This window comes from Sciurus vulgaris (genome assembly GCF_902686455.1).
Source record: "Sciurus vulgaris genome assembly, chromosome: 5".
NCBI classification, from domain to species: domain Eukaryota; kingdom Metazoa; phylum Chordata; class Mammalia; order Rodentia; family Sciuridae; genus Sciurus; species Sciurus vulgaris.
Genome location: NC_136465.1, coordinates 116249286 through 116263075, shown reverse-complemented (window position 1 = coordinate 116263075; position 13790 = coordinate 116249286). Strand labels below are relative to the sequence as shown.

Sequence of the window (13790 nt, the reverse complement as noted above, 5' to 3'; positions counted from 1 at the left end):
GTTGGAGGTCTGCGATTTAAAGAAAGAAATAAAAAAGGAAACTTCATCTTTTCTCCCCATTCTCATTTTCTCTTATTTACATTAATCAACCGTGAGCATGAGACACAGGGGAGTCAGATTTTTACACCTTTTTTACTCTTTAAAAACTGAAGTAAAATTGCTAAAAAAATAGGTGGTATTATAATCATATTGCTATTAGGTTGTTAAAAAAAAGTCTATCTTTTAGAGATATTCACTGAATTGCTTACAGAAGAAATTATATGATGTCTGGGATTTGCTTCCAAATGTATGAGATAGCACTGAGTAGGAGAATAGATGAAACTACACTGGCTACAGGTTTGTCATTATTTAAGAAAGGTGATGGATACCTGAGTGTTTGATTATATTATACCCTCTCATATTTTGTCTTGGTTTTTCTATAAAAGAAAAACACTGCATTCACTCAGGAATCTTCTACAATTTCTCCCCCATAATAGTATTCTGAGATGTATTTGAGATTACAATTATTTCCCCCCATTACATGGATGAAGAAATGGAGGCTCTCATTGGGTAAGTGATTTACTCAAAGCAACTGGGAACAGAAAGCTTGACTAGAATTCAGACAGACTGACTTCCCACTGAGGGTTCTTCTCATTGGATCCTGCATAAACATGAGTCTCATACAGTTATAAAACATAGAATTTGTGAATAAATACCTATCAGATTAATAAAAGAACTGAGACTCCAGTTGCTCATTCATTTGCATAGGACTTACCTAGGACACCTGAGGGTTCTACATTTGCATCTGCAGAGATACAGATACACCTCAGCTCTCACAACTATGCTTTCCTTGGTTATACACTTGTAAACCATTTATTCTGAAAAGGTATGGTAGACATGATGTACAGGAAAAAGAAAAAGATGGGGATCAGACTGCTACCTCCAAGTGTGCCTGTTCTGTGTGCTCATACGAAAAGCTGTGTTTTCTATATAATGGTAAGATTGTACCAACAGGGGATCTGAAAGGAAGAGGTATCCCTCACATTGGACTTATTGGTCCCAGGACTATAGACATATGGAGAATTTGGTGAGGAAGGAAAGACATTGGAAGGTTGGTGCCTTGCATCTCTCAGAAAAGCTATAACTTTGTATGAAGGGGTATGAGATATTTCTTTCCCACACATATAGATATATTCAGATAATTATAAACATGATAGGCTTCCATAAATTTTTTGTACATGGCACACACCTATGCATGTTATATAACCAGTCCTCTATGGAGACAACTGCTAAGAAGGCAAGCACAGGACCAGTTAGAGGCTGGGGGTTCTAATATACTGTTCACCACTTGCTGAGTGCATCATCTTATAAGTACCGCGCGCTAACCGATTGCGCCACTGGAGCTCCTGAGTGCATCATCTTTAGCAAGTCATATCACCCCTATTTGGCTTAGCCCTTCCTCAAACAATGCCAAACATGTGAAAGCTACTTTATCCATTAATTTATATTTTACTATATATGCTTATATTAAAAAATAATGAATAATGCCCCTATGGCACAAATATATCTGTCTATATCTAATCTGTCTATATGGGAGAGAAAAATTAAGTAACTTGCTTAAGATAACTCAATTTGAATACATCATGGAATAGTGAAAGGATAGTGGGTTTTTGGAGTCAAAAGCACAACAAAAGAACTAAAAAGGCATCCAACATTATTATTAAGAGTAGCTTCTGCTGGCTATCTCAGCTTGTTAAATCAATGGTCCTTAAAGTGTGGCCCAGTGATCTCTGGGGACCCTGAAAATCATTTCAGGAGCTCTTCAGTTCTTTCCATTCACAGTTACATGTCTGTGTAAGGTGACATTCAGTCAGATACTTCAGATACTTCAACCAAAGCATCATACCAGAACAAATTGAAGGCAGAAAACAGGCAGGAGAATCCAACTACCTTCTATGAAGCTAGGCATTAAAGAGGTTTGCAAAAGTATAAAATAATAACATTCTTTGCCTTAAATTTTTTGTTTTGGAAAATATATTTTGGGGCTGAGGATATAGCTCAGTTGGTAGAGTGCTTGCCTTGCAAGCACAAGGCCCTGGGTTCAATCCCTAGCACCATCAAAAAAAAAAAAAAAAAAAAAAAAAGAAAAAAAATTTATATATTTTCATTAAAATTTAGTTATATTATTATCAATATTTTAAAGATTTTTTTAAAGTTTTAGTTTTAATTTCTAATAACATAAATATTGATAGATAAGAACCATATAAATAAAAGCTCCTTAAAATTGTAATAATTTTTAAGAATGTAAAAGGTTCTTGCTGGGCACAGAGGTACATGCCTATAATCCCAGTGACTCAGGAGGCTGAGGCAGGAGAATCACAAGTTCAAAACCAGCCTCAGCAATCTAATGAGGCCCTAAACAACTCAGCAAGACTCTGTCTCAAAATAAAAACTAAAAAGGGCTGGGACGTGGCTCAGTTGTTAAGTGCCCCTGGGTTTAATCTCTGGTACCAAAAAATTTTCAAAAAAAAATTTAAATAAAGAGTGTAAAGGGTTCCTGGAACCAGAAGTTTTGAAAACCACTGGGTTAGAGCCAGGTGTTGATGAGGATAAGACCTGCCAAGGTGAAAACAAGACAGGCAGGAAAAACTGGGCTATTCTCTTGCCTCAAGCTGTTGCTACCATACATCCTCACCATGATCCCTGCCTTATACTAACAGCCAGTGATCATGTATATAATGAGCAAAGAATTGGAGTGGTTCAGGAGCACCCACTCTGGGGTCAGGCAAATCTGATTAGGGTCCATGCTATACCTTTGCATTCTTGGCTTTCTGAACCTCACTCAATTTCGCCTTACGTCAGATGGGAATATAACCTTTTTATAGTGTTATTGCAAGGCTTGAATGAGATAATGAATCTAGTTCAGTGTCTGGTACATAGCAAGTGTTTAAGTAAATGTCCATCATTGTTAAGGATAATAGTAGATGGCACTCACTGAAAGCTTACTCTCTGCCAAACATTAGTCTAAGTGCTTTTTATGCACTAATCCATTGAACCCTCCAGTACCACTATAAGGCAGTTCATGACTCTAGGAGGTAGTTACCTGGCTGTTGCTACTGTTTTTGTTGTGGCAGTGGTTGTTTCCTAGGTCCTACTCACCAGTAGTATGGTATAGGCTGAGAGTTAAATAAAAGTTCATCCTTGTGATTTCACTTTGACAAAAAAGTAAGAATAGTAAGTGAGGAATTTGCTCTCCTAGACAGTCCTCTGAGTCCTGCCTCTTCCTCTTTAGCCCTCACAAGCCTAACAAGCCAACTCAAGAGACAAGGATGAGTCTTCAGGTCATGTGATCCTCAGCAAAGGAGCAGTCATAGCAATTTATAAGGAAGAGGGGACAGAAAAAGACTGTGTCACCAGTGACATCAGTGATAAGTCAAAAAAGTCACTTCTTAGGTGCCTGGTTGGGATGTTATTTTCTGTCACTTTTTGCCCCTACACACATAAAGACTCACATTGCCTTCAGCAAAGTCACCTATCCTTGCATATATGAACAGAAAACATGAGTTTGTTTAGATTCTTGCAAGTATGTGTCATGTATATTTGAGCATATGCCTCTAGTTAAATGTGTTCAGAGAGAAAAGACTGAAATTGTTGACTAGAGAGGAAGACTCTCTCCACTGTTTTTCCTCTTCCTTCCTAATTGGTGAAGAGGTTATCATGAAACACAGGCTCCCACCTCCTGTATCTTTTTTGGGCATGTTTCCTCCAGAGAACATCCTGGCTAGTCCAGGTCTACCCAATCAGTGTGTGTGTGTGTATGTGTGTGTGTGTGTGTGTGTGTGTGTGTGTGTGTGTGTGTGTAAGGAGTGGTAGGTAGTTCAACTGCCTTTCATCACCATGGAAACCAAATGGCAAAACCACTGGGAGCATGAATCTGGGGCTCTTGGCCAACATCTGCTCTTCTAGAGTAGAGAAGGAGACAGGCAGGGGCTGGATCTCAGGATGAGCTGAAGAGAGGGGAATGAGAAAAGGTTACTCTTTTCCACCAGTGTTCAGTTGTGGGTGCTAGGACAACGGCTTTGAAATTATTACAGTCTGGTGCCCTGGGAATGTAAAGTGGGTTTTTGTTAGAGACAAATCTCAGTACAGTTCAAGAATCTTGCACCTGAATTATCTGGACTCAACCCCAAGTGGATTGACTAAAAGAAGGAAGACAGGTTATTGTCTACATTGAATTGATTTACCATGTCCTCCTTCAAACTCTGGAGATCATATATTCTCTGGGAATGAGTGGAAGAAAGGAGAATGTAAGGGAGTAATTTTTTGTTTCTTTTTTTATTTTTTATTTTTTAGGAAACAAAGAGGCTTCCCAGTGTGCAGAGTGTAGATATTGCCTCAGTCTCCTTAATTTAGATAAGGAAATTCTAGGAGGGACTAGGGACATTTTTAATTGCTCAAAATATGACTTGGTAACCAAGGGAAGGAACAGAAGGGAGTGATAAAAGACACGGCCAGGCAGAGACATTAGAAAAGTCCCTCTTCTCTCTATGGTCAGAATTTGAAGGTATATCCCAAATTTAGAGCCCAAGAAATCCCAGAAGAGAACTGAAGTAGTTATCTAAATAATTCAGCACAGAATCCTTGCTTTTACCTGAATTAAATGGATTATTATTCCAGTGAGAGGAGACTAAACTGGGGGCCAAGACACAAATTGTGTAATTCCAGGACCTTTCCAGCTGGGAGAATGAAATAAAAGTGACTGGGAATTAGGAAGGGGTCCCAAGTTTTGGTCTGAAAGGAATCTGGACCATGGTGTATCAGAATAGACCAGACACCAGAGGCCTTTCATTTTTTAAAAAATTGACTGCTTGAGGTGGAGGGAGGAAGAAAGAGGGAATAAGGGTGTGGAGGAGGGGCAGACAGGAACAGATGCTTCCAGATCTAAAGAAACAATTGTGTGTGTGTGTGGGGGGGCAGGATCAAACAGAGGAAGAGGAGGAGGTGGTGGGACAGGAAAGAAAACAAAAGTATAGAGGAGATTGGAGTCTCTGCAGTGAAGGAGAGATGAAGGGGAATCTGGTGAGATGGCTGAGCCAACATCTGCCCCTGCTATAAAACCTTGTTCTTTGCTGCTGGCCTGGGGCCACTCTGGAATGGTCAGATCAGCCTTGAGGTGGCCAGGCCTGGAGGCCCAGCCAGAAACCTTTGAACCTCAGCAGTCCCTCTAAGGTTGCCACCCCCAACACCTTTTGGCTTTTCTGCCTTTGTTTTTAAAGTGGGAAAGGAGTCCTAGGAGGGGGTACTAGGACAGGGATCTTCCCAAAGGGTTACTGCAGGATGAGAAAGAAAGAGGAACAAGGATATCAGGAAATATGGAGCACAGAAAGCAGTAGAAATGCTAAGCAGAGACCCTGAAACATACAAGAAGACAGACAGAACTGAAGGCAGTCTCATTTCAAAATCGTCTGAAATCCTGGGAGAGACTGAATCCATGAGAACTTCCAGCTGGGAGGCCCACATCCCCTGTCATACCTACGTCAGGTCAGATGGGATAGGGAAGAGGTGGAAGGAGGGGGATTTCAGGTCAGTGCAAAACAAGGCTGCACTGGGAGTATTCCATACCTCCCCATTTTCTGCTTTCCCAAACTAGCTGCCTTTTTGTTCCTTCAGTGAGAACTCAAGTCCCATTCTGTAACCTTATTTTCCAAAATCTGTTCCAGCCGAGTGGAAAGACTCCACATGTACAAGGTTACAGACATAGTGCTGCTCAAAGGAGAAGAGGCACAAGTAAGAGACAGGCTACCATTGTAGTGGTGAGGCATCACCCGAACAAGAACAGAAAGGATTGGGGGACATCTCCCAAGTGGCTCACAAATCCTAGGACCCCAACCCCTGCCCATCAATAGCTCAGTCCTATTCCTACCCATCTGATTTATGAACATATTTCCCTTTTATAAAAGTCCCAATCCTAGTTTGGGATTGGACAAAGGCCGGGAGATAGAAGAAGGCAATTCTTTCTACAATTGGGGCAGGAAGTGGACATTGGCCTGGAACTCCTCTGATGGAGGGGATTGTTGGTTTGATGGACTCAGATTTTTCAGGGCAGTTCTCAGTGCTGGCTCCCAGCATTTCTACTGATAGATTACTAGATCTCCCTTCACCAACCCCATGAAATCTTGAGAAGGTTCCATTTCCTGCTCTTGTAACTGACAGAAAAGTATCCTTCATTTCTAGAGAAAATGAAATTTCATTTGGTAGTGATAGCAGTAGAGTGAAGCAGCAATTGAGAGTCCACACGATATTCTATGAAAAACTGTACAATAAAATAGGGAAGAGGAAGGGCATGTTGGGTTCTAAGGGTGAGACCCCTCAGGCCCAACAAGAGTTCACTGTGCAGTGAACCTGCTCAGCCAGCCACGCAGCCCTCGTCCCCCTCCCTGCGCCCTATTGTCTGCAGTCTGAGCCCTGGGTCGTGACCTGGCCGAAGGCGGCCCCTCAACCTGGGCATATACAACGTGGAACCCTGATGGGCTGGGCCACTGCCTCTGGAACCTCGCCTTTGCCCCGGCTGGCCCAATTTCTAATCCTGGAGACCACCACTGCTCCAAGAAAAAGAGCTGAGATGCCCCCACCTCCCCCGAAAACAGTTGGATTTTACTCCATTTTCCCCTCTGACTTCCCAGGAAACGAGAGGCAGGTGTGGGAACCCAAGCTTTGGTTTGGCTGTGTGGCCGTGCCTCTTACATACTCGGTTTCATGGTTTCTGCCCCGCCCCTGAAATTCAAATATACTTCCCTCTCCCAATTTCTATTGCTGAGAAGAAAGGGAGTTCCAAACTGAGGAGTGAGTAGAGATGACATTTCTGTTGGCTTGACCCATACCTCCAGGACAGTCAGAGTAGACCCTGGAGGACTCTGCTTATTAAGGAATGTGGCAATTGTTGATGAGGACTGGAAATTTAAAATAATCTCTTTCCCTTTAGTAGACTTTATAGCCCTATTCGCCCTCAAACACACTCTGAGACCTTCCAGCCATGTCTTCGGTTGCAGGAAGGAGAAGCAAGAAGATGGAGCTGCAGAGGCCCTTATCCCTGCTTGCATTCATCTGGGTTCTGCTGGATCTGCCAGTGTTCCAAGAAGCTACAAAGCTGACACCAAAGAGAAGAAAATCTCCGAGGAGTAGAGGGAAAGTCAGATCTGAGAAGGGGTTCCTAGACTTGGAGAGCAGACAATAAACCTCCAGATTGGCTTCAGCTTCTCTCTGCTTTTCAGGTCCAAAGGGAATGGAGCTCCCTGAGCTGCAGGTTTTAAGGTGTCTGAGGGAGCCCTGCAGGTATCTGGTTCAAAGAGTGCATCCTACCATTTTTTCTCTAGAAGCAGCTAAAATTCAGATACCCAGAGCAGCTACATGCTGCAGGAGAAAAATTAAAATGGGGCTAGCAATGCAGGGTGCAGAAAAAGCAGGCTGCCGAGAAGAGTGGTCAGTTCTATTAGAAAGATTGGTCAGAGGCAGACTTCCCCCCCTCACCAAATTCCCCAAATGTTTATTTTGGGCTTCTGCCCATCCAGATAAATCAAACTAACAGATTAGGAAGTTCATAAAATTGTATTCTTAGGTAATGACATCCAGAAAGGTAATAAATATTCCCTCTGCTCTGGTGGCCGCTGGAGTTGGGATCCTCCATTTCTTTTTCCAATCATAGGGGGCTCTCTTGGAAGGGGACATTCTAATTAGAATTAGCTCTCTAAAGGTGGGGTATTAGATAAAAACTGTGAAAAACCTGGAGAAGAGGCTTTGTGAGTGCAACACCATGCTCCCTCAGGACTGAGCAAAAAGCAGGAGTTGGAATGGCCCCAGCACACTGATCCTCCTTGTCATGGTACCCTCAATCTCAAGGGCCTCTTTCCCGGATACTTTTCCCAGGAAAGCAGAAAAATCTAGTAGAGTGCACCCTGACTCCAAGCTCCAGCAAACCATTTACGTACTACACATTCCCCCGCATTCACGTTCTCCCCTGCCCCCCCCTCTCTCTCTCTCTCACACACACACACACACACACACACACACACACACACACACACACAAACAGTATGAAAATGTTTCTGGATTTCAATCTTCCAAGTCCACCCAGGAAGAGAGCTGACACATGAATTGCAGAGAAAACTTTGCAGCAAACTTAACACAAACAGCAGCAAGAGGCCCTCAGAGAAACAAAGTACCCAGTCCTCTACCTCTTAGTCTCAATTTTTGGGGCCTCTGTCTTGTTCCTTTTTGAACTACATTTCTTCACCTCCAGGTGCATGAACTCCATTTTCCCAAGAAGAACCTTTCCACTCACAATTGGATTTCCCGCCTTCCCTCCCTAACACTGGGAGTTAAGACAAAAATCAAGTGACAGATAAGAGTTTTGAACTTTTGTGCTCCTCACCCCAGAGCAGATGAGTGCTAACTACTTACATGTCAAGGGGACTTAGGGCCTGTGGGGATCTCCTGGTGCTTGGAGAGAAGGACCTTGGAAGATTGGTGTAGCCGCCCGTTCACCCCGTCTTCTTTTTTCTTGGCCATTGAAGAGAGAGATACAATGCTGCGCTAGCAGGCATTCATGCGCCTTGCCTCTCCCATGACTCTGGGCAAGAAATCCCCAGTCCTACAAAAGCAGTGGCATCCTATCTGGAGACCCAGGGCTGAGCAAGGGCTGGCTTGGGAGGGTTGAAGATGGGGGTGGGGGAGAGGTCAGAGGCGCTGCAGAATATAAAGGCAATGGGAAAGAAAATGCTGTGTCCTCCCCGTGAACCTGGGCTGTGTCCTCCCCCAAGCCTTTCCCCACTGCTCCACTCAACTTCAATAAAAGACTGGCCCTCAGCCTCCCAGTGAGGCTATAGCAGTATCGGGCAGGCAGAGAATGGGGATCAAGACTGTTGGAACTTGGGGCCCCAGCCTAGGTTAGCTTCCTCCACCCACCCATGCCTGGGCAGCCTGATCCCAGTCTGGGTGATCAGGTCCAAAGCAAGGGAGAGTTTTGGGGAAAGAGGAGAAAACGGAACCGACTGGAGGGAAGACCAGAGACCAAAATCTTCAAATATGCAAGTGTAAAAGATTTTTGCTTCATTTGTCAAGATCTTCGAATTTCTGATGTTTTCCCTCTTCAGACCAAGGACAGAAAGAGACACACAGAGAGTAACTGTGTATGTAACAAGAGGGGAAAAAACATGCATGTGCTGAAAGGGAAATAAAATAAACATCCCAACGCTTTTAAGTTGCTTTTCCTGAGTTAGTGTTCCTTTAGTAAGTTCTGAAAGAAACTTAAGAAATAAAATGTAATGGTTTTCCCCTACTTGTTCTCATCTCTTCAAATGGCAAATTTAGGAAAGTACTATGGCTCTGAAGTTATCACCCCACCTCCTTTTCATTTTAGCTTCATTACAGACTTAAAAAGACATCCTGACCTCAGATCTTCCTTCCTTTTCCCCAAGCACTGTTAGATTCCTCCCCCCATACCACCGCTTTTCCTGCCCCAAGGCAATTGCCTTAAGATGATGGGGGCTACAGTCAGATCAGGCCCCTAATTCACTTGATTACATAAAATAACTCCAGATAATTGTTGGCCCTGCTTCCTCACACTGTAGGCAGCATGTTTTGCTGTCTCCAGGGTACCATGGAGGGAGGAGAAAGTAGACCTAAAGGACTAAGCGATTCCCCCCCAACCCACAGATACGCTTGTACACACACAGTCTATCCCAACTGCCAGCCAGCAAGTGGTTCAAGAGGAAATAAATTTAATGCACACAAAACAGATTTTCTCAACTTGGTCCCACTCTTGCCTTTTGATCCAGAATTTGGGATAGAGGGAAGGGATATCCCTATGTACCCCAGATTGCTTCTCATTCTCTCTTCTACTTCTGATTGCCTTCCATCCTGAAATTTTGGATAAATTGCCTGAGAATAAGTTTGTCAGCTGCCCTCCCTCCACTTTTTCCCAACAAACAAGGAAAAACTTGAGTAGGCCTGGTTTAGGGTCTGGACTCTGGGACAATTATCTGGGAGCCTTTGGCTTGAATGAGTTCTTCAGGAAATCTAAGCTTTCTTTCTCTCTTTCTTTTCTTTTTCTTAGCCCCAAGGAAACCATTTTCTTTTATTTCACATCCAGAGAGACTTATTTACGCTATCAGGCTATCTCCAAACCCTGCCAGGACCTGGGAGGTTGTAGGAAGAGGGAGTGGTACTTGCCTCTCTGAGTCTCTTAACACCTGGCAGGTCCATGATAAAAGTTAGGGGAAAACATAAAGGTCCTTCATTACCTCCAGGCATCAGCCTTTGAGGCACACCCATGCAAGGGGACCCTCCAAGCCTCTGGCCTCCACTTCACCCTTTTCCCCAAGTCTAAACAAACAGAGAAACCATCCTGAGGGGTTGCTTTGCTGCTTCAGAACCACCGGCTCAAAACCTTTCCTCTTTTAAGGAGAATTTTAAGTGTGGACGAGACATCTTTCTCAATCTCCCATCCCAAAAGATCCCTAAAGGATGAAAAGTTTTCTTCTTCCCACTCCTTAAACTTCCCTTTCAGTTTGTAGATTAGGCAGGCCTACTTGACAGAAGACAGAAAGGAGAAGAGAGAAGAATAGACCAAAAGAAGGGACTGTGCCTAACTATGGAAAAGTGCCCCGCTCCCGACACACCCCAGCTCCACTGTAAGCACACCCAAGTCTGGCTTTTCTGAAGAGTCAAAGAGAAGGGAACAGGAGAAATCAGTCACAATCTTCCATATCCCTTCACCCAAGTCCCATACTGGTTCTTCTAAGGACACTGGAAACTGGAGTTGAGAGTTAAGGTTTGTGTGTTTGCTTAGAGTAAACTTAAGCAACTATAGAGAAGGTGGGATGTTACCAGGCCAGTAGGGGGGAGATAAAAAGAAACCAACAGACATTGACGTAAAACTAATTCACATCCACTGGTTTATTATTGATCACGGGGCATTTCACATCAACACTAAAATTCTTTATTGCAAGTTTTACAATAATCAAGTAAATTCAGTCCAAAAACACAATAACCACGATGGGGGTGGGGGGAGATTCTACCTATGGACTGCCTCTTTGAACTGAAAGTTCATTTTGATTTTCTTTTGGCTCCTCAAACTGAACAGCTCTGAGAGGCTCTCCAGATGCATTTAGCTTTGTCTGCTGTCCTCCCCCCTCCTCCCACCCCCCCACAATAATACAAAAGAACTTCATAGCTTTGTTCTCCTTAAAATGACTTCCCCCTCACTAACCTCCCCTGGTGCATTTTCAATGCAAAAGGCCTAAGGAAAGGGGGGAAGGAGGAGGAGGAGAAGGATGAGAATTGGCTTAAAAATCTCCCTTTCCTTTTTTCTTTTCCTCATTTCCCCTGAAATTCACCCAAACCAGACCATCGCACCTTGCAATATATATTTTTTGCAGCTTTTTTTCTTAAAAAATAAATAACCCCCCAAATGACCTTTAAAAAAAAAACCCAGCAGGTACCATGCTAAGACAACATCACATGCTTAAAAGGGTCCTAAACAGTGGAAGGGAGAGAAGGGCAGGGGGCTTGTTTGTTTATCTGTTTTGTCTGTTTGAATTGACAAGGGAGGACGTGGGAGAAAGAAAAGAACCAAAATATATATATATATTAAATTCTATAAATAAGAGTCAATTTGTGTGTGAGGGGAGGATGGGGGCAAGGGGTGGGGGCAGGGGTGTGAGTTATGTTTTATAACCTGGTAATGTCCTCTGCCCGTTGCTGCTCCGGCGGCGTGGCGCTCTGGGAGTGGTCTTCAGAAGTGCCCGGGGTGGCTGCCGAGAGGGTGCTGGGCGCAGCGCCGGCCGGGGGCGCTGACCTGACTTTGGTGTTGGGGAGTCGGTGGTCCTTCTTCCATTTCATGCGACGGTTTTGGAACCAGATTTTGATCTGCCTCTCAGAGAGGCACAGCGAGTGGGCGATCTCGATCCTTCTCCTTCGGGTCAGGTAGCGGTTGTAATGAAACTCTTTCTCTAATTCCAGGACTTGCTGCCGGGTGTAGGCTGTCCTCGAGCGCTTGGGCTCCCCTCCGTTATAATTGGGGTTCACTGAGGGGAGGGGGATGGGAAAAGCAAATAGTGGGGTTCAGAGGCAAGTAGGCTTGCTGCCCCCCACCCTTACCCCATCCTCAGCTTTGAGGAACAGGAGGAGGGAGTGGTGGAAATAAAGTCATCAAGCTAAATGGGTTATAAAGAAGTTGAAGGAAGCTAGAGACTTTGTAGTGTAATAAGAGGGGAATCCTCATTGTAACGACACTGAATTATTTATGCGCCCTTAGAAAGCGAGCATAGTTTTCACACATACATAACAGATCGTAGCACATGGCTCGGACTGCCCAGAGTAGCTAAGCCATAAAATTTATGGGGGATGTAATTACCCATTCTCGCTCGTAAATCCAGTTCAATTGTGCTAACCCAGAGTCGCTCCTGGAGAGAGAGGGGGAAGGAGAGAAAGGAGGACGGGGGCCGGAGGGGGCCAGGGAGGGTGGGGAGCGCCGGGAAAGAGGGAAGGGAGGGGGGAGCAAAAAGCAAAGTTGCCTACCCGTGCTAACGTGAATTTTTTTCATCCATGGGTAGACTATGGGTTGCTTGCTGGCGGCGCTGGAGGGATGGTCGGGGGCTGGCTGGCTGCAGGCTGGCGGGGCTGGGGACGGGGAGGCGGAGGCGCCTGAGAGAGGCGCCGGCTCGCAGAGCGGCTGCGATTTCTCGGGGTGATGGTGGCCCGCCTGGGCCGGCCCGTGGCCTCGCGAATTGCCCGGCCCCTGGAGACTGGTGCAGCTATACTGGCGCTCAGGGTAGCTAGGGCGCGGAGGCGGTGGTGGGTACAGCTCCTGGTGGTGATGCTGGAATCCCGATTCCCTGGTCCGGCCGTAATATTCCGGACTGTGTTCAGGGATGTAGCTATTTTGCGAATATTCTTCGCATGGAGGAAATTTCGGATCGATGTAGTTAGAGTCCATCAAATACGAGCTCATGATCATTAATTTCTGGAGTGGAAAATAATTTTTCTCGCTTTGTCGTTTTTCTGCTCCATAAAGCCCTCCTACTAGCTAGCGACCCTGTAAAGTTACTTTCACCATGTGACTCCGCCGGCCAATCACACGGAGCAACCCAGTCCCCGGATAAGGAACCGAATCGCTTTATTCAAAATGTATCCAATTTTTTGTGTGTGTGGTGGTGCTGCTGCTGGTGGGGGGGGGTGATGGGGTGATAGCTGGTAGGGACTGGGGTGCCCCCCTAGTGCACGCCCAGCCAGACATACAACTGACCCCTGCAGAAGGGGTTGTGAAGCTTCCAGCTCCTCTCCAAAGCCTGGGCATTGGGGGGCTGCCGGAAGGCTCTGCTTCAGCCCCCGCCCAGGGTCTTCTCTCCGGCCTCCAGTTGGCCCAGTGGGCCTGTGCTCCAGTGCTTTTCCAGCGGTCTCCATTCATGGCGATCGTGTTTCAATCTGTGTAGGTCACCAGGCAGCGCCCCTCTTTCGCAGGAAGAGGAAGTTGAATGAGGACTGGAGTGGAGGTTGGATGGGGAGGGGCCCAGGCTAAGCCGAGGAGGCTGGAGAGCCTGGGTGTCACCGATCCAAAGATCCCAAAGTCCAGCCACCCTCCCCCCACTACACACTCACCCAACCCTCTGGCCACGGGGACGGCGAGGCAGGGTCCCCAGCTGGACCAGGCAGGTAGAGGCAGCCAGGATGCAAATGATTCTGACGTCATTTCTGGAGGTCTTGGGGTTGAGCCCCCCGCTGAAGAGAGACAGGAAGTGGTTGGCAAAAGCAGA

The 13790-nt window shown here is 45.4% G+C and overlaps 1 protein-coding gene across 9 annotated transcripts in view; it reads right to left on the bottom strand.

Annotated features, from left to right (window-relative positions):
• Positions 1 to 10908: 10908 nt before the first annotated feature.
• HOXC4 (homeobox C4) overlaps positions 10909 to 13790 on the bottom strand; it is a 60311-nt gene continuing 57429 nt past the window's right edge. For 7 of the 9 annotated variants that reach the window (XM_079140982.1, XM_079140984.1, XM_079140977.1 and 4 more), the window contains exons 2-5: positions 13636 to 13755; positions 13283 to 13518; positions 12556 to 13000; positions 10909 to 12062 (exon numbers count right to left, since the gene is read on the bottom strand). In XM_079140982.1, coding sequence (XP_078997108.1) covers positions 11707 to 12062; positions 12556 to 13000; positions 13283 to 13444 — 963 coding nt within the window. In that variant the 5' untranslated portion in view covers positions 13445 to 13518; positions 13636 to 13755 and the 3' untranslated portion in view covers positions 10909 to 11706. The remainder of the gene's footprint in view (positions 12063 to 12555; positions 13001 to 13282; positions 13519 to 13635; positions 13756 to 13790) is intronic. The other 2 variants (XM_079140978.1, XM_079140985.1) reach the window with 1 other exon arrangement.